Source organism: Pinus tabuliformis, chromosome 3_2, assembly GCF_031772625.1.
Source record: "Pinus tabuliformis cultivar Carrire ecotype Pingquan chromosome 3_2, CPIR1, whole genome shotgun sequence".
In the NCBI taxonomy this organism is placed as follows: Eukaryota; Viridiplantae; Streptophyta; class Pinopsida; order Pinales; family Pinaceae; genus Pinus; species Pinus tabuliformis.
Genome location: NC_142302.1, coordinates 483,186,514 through 483,190,042, shown reverse-complemented (window position 1 = coordinate 483,190,042; position 3,529 = coordinate 483,186,514). Strand labels below are relative to the sequence as shown.

Here is a 3,529-nt window from a genome sequence, read left to right as displayed (position 1 = left end):
AGCACATGAAGTTAAAAAGTCGAAATAACATAGAATTTGAAAAACAATAATGGGAATATTCTAAATGAAACTCCCTGACTCTCTATATGAGAAACAGAGCCAAATTCATCATTGTACAGAATAAAAAAAGGAAGTTAAACAACAAGCATCATACTCAGGAAACGAGAGAGATGCTAGAGCTTGATGACCAGAAGAACTATATTAAACAAATTATTGAACTAATAATCCGATAGCATAGCATTATATAACAAGTCAAACCAGTTAGGAGAAAATTACAGAATGCATTCATTACGGTTGGATAAAGTTCCAAGACAAATAAGACAACCAAAAGCGTTGTCTAGTAAGACTTGGGACCTTCCAGTCTAACCCTAAGGGTTTGTTGGACAAACCCAAAATCCGGAATAGCCACCTACACGGTTTTTATAGGCATTCCTAATAACCAAAATGAAAATATATAACTTAAATACAACCACAACAACGAATTTCAAGGGCATAGCCGCTTTCGTCCAGACAAAAATATAAATACATATACATCCTGTGTATCAAATGAATATCACAGCTGAAATAAAAAACCTTCCAAGGGATTCACCTAACAACAAGACTGTCTGTCTCTCTACCCAGTCATCAGAAGACCACGACCAAACTTTAAACATACCCATAAATTCATTGAAGACTTGAGCATGTAGGTGTCAGAAAATGATGGAAACTACCTCGGAGATTCCTTGGAACGCCGCGACCTCACTAGGAGAACCTGCAAATCAATTATAGATAAAAAAACAAGTCACGAGATATCTTTAAAATGCAACCATGGAAACTCAAGGGAAGTGCAAGATCATTTATGAGATTACCTGGTAAGGGCAACGTATGGGTGGTGGAACCACCTGCTCAGAAACCTTCACGGTTGCCAGACCATACTCATCACTGCACAAATCACCCGGCAATAAAAACCTGGTGTCATAACCCAAGAGCTAGAGAGCCGAGAACTAAGAAACGACAATGCAACATCAAATTTCAAATTTAAATAAAAATAAGAAAATCAACCGATGTCAATAAAAATAAAAATGAAAGTCGAAACTTTTATCCACCTTGTGGGCCCTACATGACGGCCATGTGCCTAACACCTATCTCCCTAGCATAACACATGCAAGCTATACAGCAGGCCACCTAAGGTCGCATCAGATTAACACGTTCATCCTTCATTTCCTTTTGTCTTACCAGAGTCACAGAGTTCCATCAGATTTGAATGGAAAGAACAGTCCCCTCCTCCTTGCAAGCGAGACACCTGGCTATATTAGAGACTTGAAGGTTCCCATTTTCCTTTTAAGGGGTCGTTGGCAATCTTCATTAATCAGGCATAATCAGGCAGCAGGCGGTAGAGTTCAAAAGGGAAGATTTAAGGAGGAAAACCTATGCTTCGTACTCTGATTCTTAGGCACCATGGTGTCCTCATTATCATGGTAATATTGATACCAATCAAAGTAATCAGATACAACCACCAACCAAATCAGTGATGTTTGCGGAAACCGGACTTTGTATAGATGATGATGCCGCCCGCTGGTGTAATATTTTGTGACCTCTCCACCAAAAGGCCACATGCTTACGGTCTGCTCGGAACAGCTTCTTTAGGGCCGGCCGTGCAGATTGACCAGATTGCTAAGGAGGATTTATCAAGAGCGGTTACGCAATGTTGGAAGAAATTGGTAGCCAACAATCGCAATCCAGCTCAACCAGTATATTCGGATGTCATGATCACGAGGCCGGCGAGGAATGTATTGGGAATGCTCGTCTACACAATCTGGTGGAGTGACAGAGGCGGATTAACATGAAAGCTGTTTCCTTACTCTGTTATCGCTTTTAATATGGTAAGGTGAGGCTTTCTATATCTCAGGCATTTCAATTCGAATGTGAAGAAGACCATAGAGAAGGAGCCCTTCATTTATCGCATCAGAACTCTAGTTTATTGTAATAATGGCTTGTATCCCTTTAGCAAATCGTTGTCTTAAGGAGGGCTAGGTTACCGGAAGGTCGGATGCTCGGACCAGAGAACTCTCTTTCTATCTTGTATTCTTCTATGTCTTTTTCGTCATATCTGTGGAAGGGCTTTCAAGGCCATTTCAGAGGCAGTTACGAAGCATGGAGTACCATAGTTCCTCTATGGCAGAATTGGGGCATTAGTTTGAGGAAGAGCATGTTAAAATGAATAGGCTATTGGAAAAAAAAAGGAGCTTCGCAGAGGAGGAGCGAAAGGCATATAAATTGCTCAGAGAACTCTCTTTCTATCTTGTATTCTTCTATGTCTTTTTCGTCATATCTGTGGAAGGGATTTCAAGGCCATTTCAGAGGCAGACCACGAACCTCGCACTCTTACTTTGAATCAGTAAGTTGCATCGGTCCACTGCCAAACATTTAAGTTCACCAAAAATACAAGAATGGCAAAGCCCATTTTAGGGCAAAACGTTACCTATTCGAGCATAAGTGCCTTCGGGTATGGCAATGGACAAATCTGTGGGCACCAGGGCCTTCCCTCGGGCGGGCACCACACAAGAAGTCGCACTGCAAGAACAAGACAGAAGTGACCAGCAAGTTTAGAGGGTAAAAATAAACAAACGCAAGAGACAATGTGAAGATAAGATGGCACTGAAAACGCACCTAGAGATATCATATCCGGCTGCCAAAGCCGAACCTCTAGAAGGCAAGATAGCATTAGACGAAAGCTTCTTTACGCGCAATAATGGCTCAAAGGCACCTTCCACGCCATTATTCTTCAAATACGCGGCGTTCCCATTCAACTCTAGCCAGTGCAAGAAAATGCAGGAAGAACTGTCGAACTTTAAGACTGCTGGTAGCCCGTTCTCTGAAGATTTCTTTAAGCATTTCGATTCTGTTTACAGAAGGCACACACACATGCTAGAGAAGCTTCAGCTGCAGAGGAAAAAGCTCGACAAGAAACTGAGGAACGTTAGGGCTTGGAGAAAGGTTTCTAATATCATATTTGTGGCGACCTTTGCTACGGTTCTGATATGCTCTGTGGTTGCAGCGGCCGTTATTTCCCCTCATGTTGTAGCTGCCATAGCTGCCGCGGTTCCAGCTGTTAATACCCTGCAACAACACGACAACACCTGTTAATACCATGCAAGCATAGCATATACTTTATGAAATAACCAAACCTGTTTACCAACAACATTTAATGTTTCAAAACTAATGTTAACATTAAAACAAGCCCTTTTACGGTTAGCCAAAATGCAGCAGCCTTAAAACCAATATAACCCATGGTCAGGCCTCTTCCGCCTCGGGAAGAGGCCAAATAAGATGAGAAAGGTTAACCCGGAATGCGACTTTGGTTATGTGCACATAAAACCTCACACGACTTTAGGATAACCGGCGTATAACAGATGCAGAAAGCATTGAACTAATGCTAAGTCGCCATTGAACGATTACAATAGTCCCTGCCGGATGCCAGATGGCAGGGACTAATAAGATGAAAACTAATTTGGTACATTAGCTAAAAGAATAATACCAAGATAATTGA

At 41.7% G+C, this 3,529-nt stretch overlaps 1 protein-coding gene across 1 annotated transcript; it reads right to left on the bottom strand.

The window, feature by feature from the left end:
• Positions 1-210: 210 nt before the first annotated feature.
• On the bottom strand, positions 211-3,147 carry LOC149181408 (uncharacterized). Its single transcript, XM_089416607.1, has 5 exons — positions 3,003-3,147; positions 2,650-2,881; positions 2,462-2,553; positions 849-921; positions 211-751 (listed from the first exon to the last, which is right to left on the bottom strand). Exons 1-4 carry the CDS (start codon positions 3,130-3,132, stop codon positions 896-898), a joined length of 480 nt encoding a protein of 159 aa, XP_089272733.1. The 5' UTR covers positions 3,133-3,147; the 3' UTR covers positions 211-751; positions 849-895.
• Positions 3,148-3,529: the final 382 nt, after the last annotated feature.

Coding starts and splice junctions, on each gene's coding strand:
- LOC149181408 (XM_089416607.1), bottom strand. CDS start 3,132: ATGGTATTAACAGGTGTTGTCGTGTTGTTGCAGGGTATTAACAGCTGG. Junction 2,882..3,002: donor ATATCAGAACCGTAGCAAAG/GTCGCCACAAAT, acceptor TTCTGTAAACAG/AATCGAAATGCTTAAAGAAA. Junction 2,554..2,649: donor GCCGGATATGATATCTCTAG/GTGCGTTTTCAG, acceptor TTGTTCTTGCAG/TGCGACTTCTTGTGTGGTGC.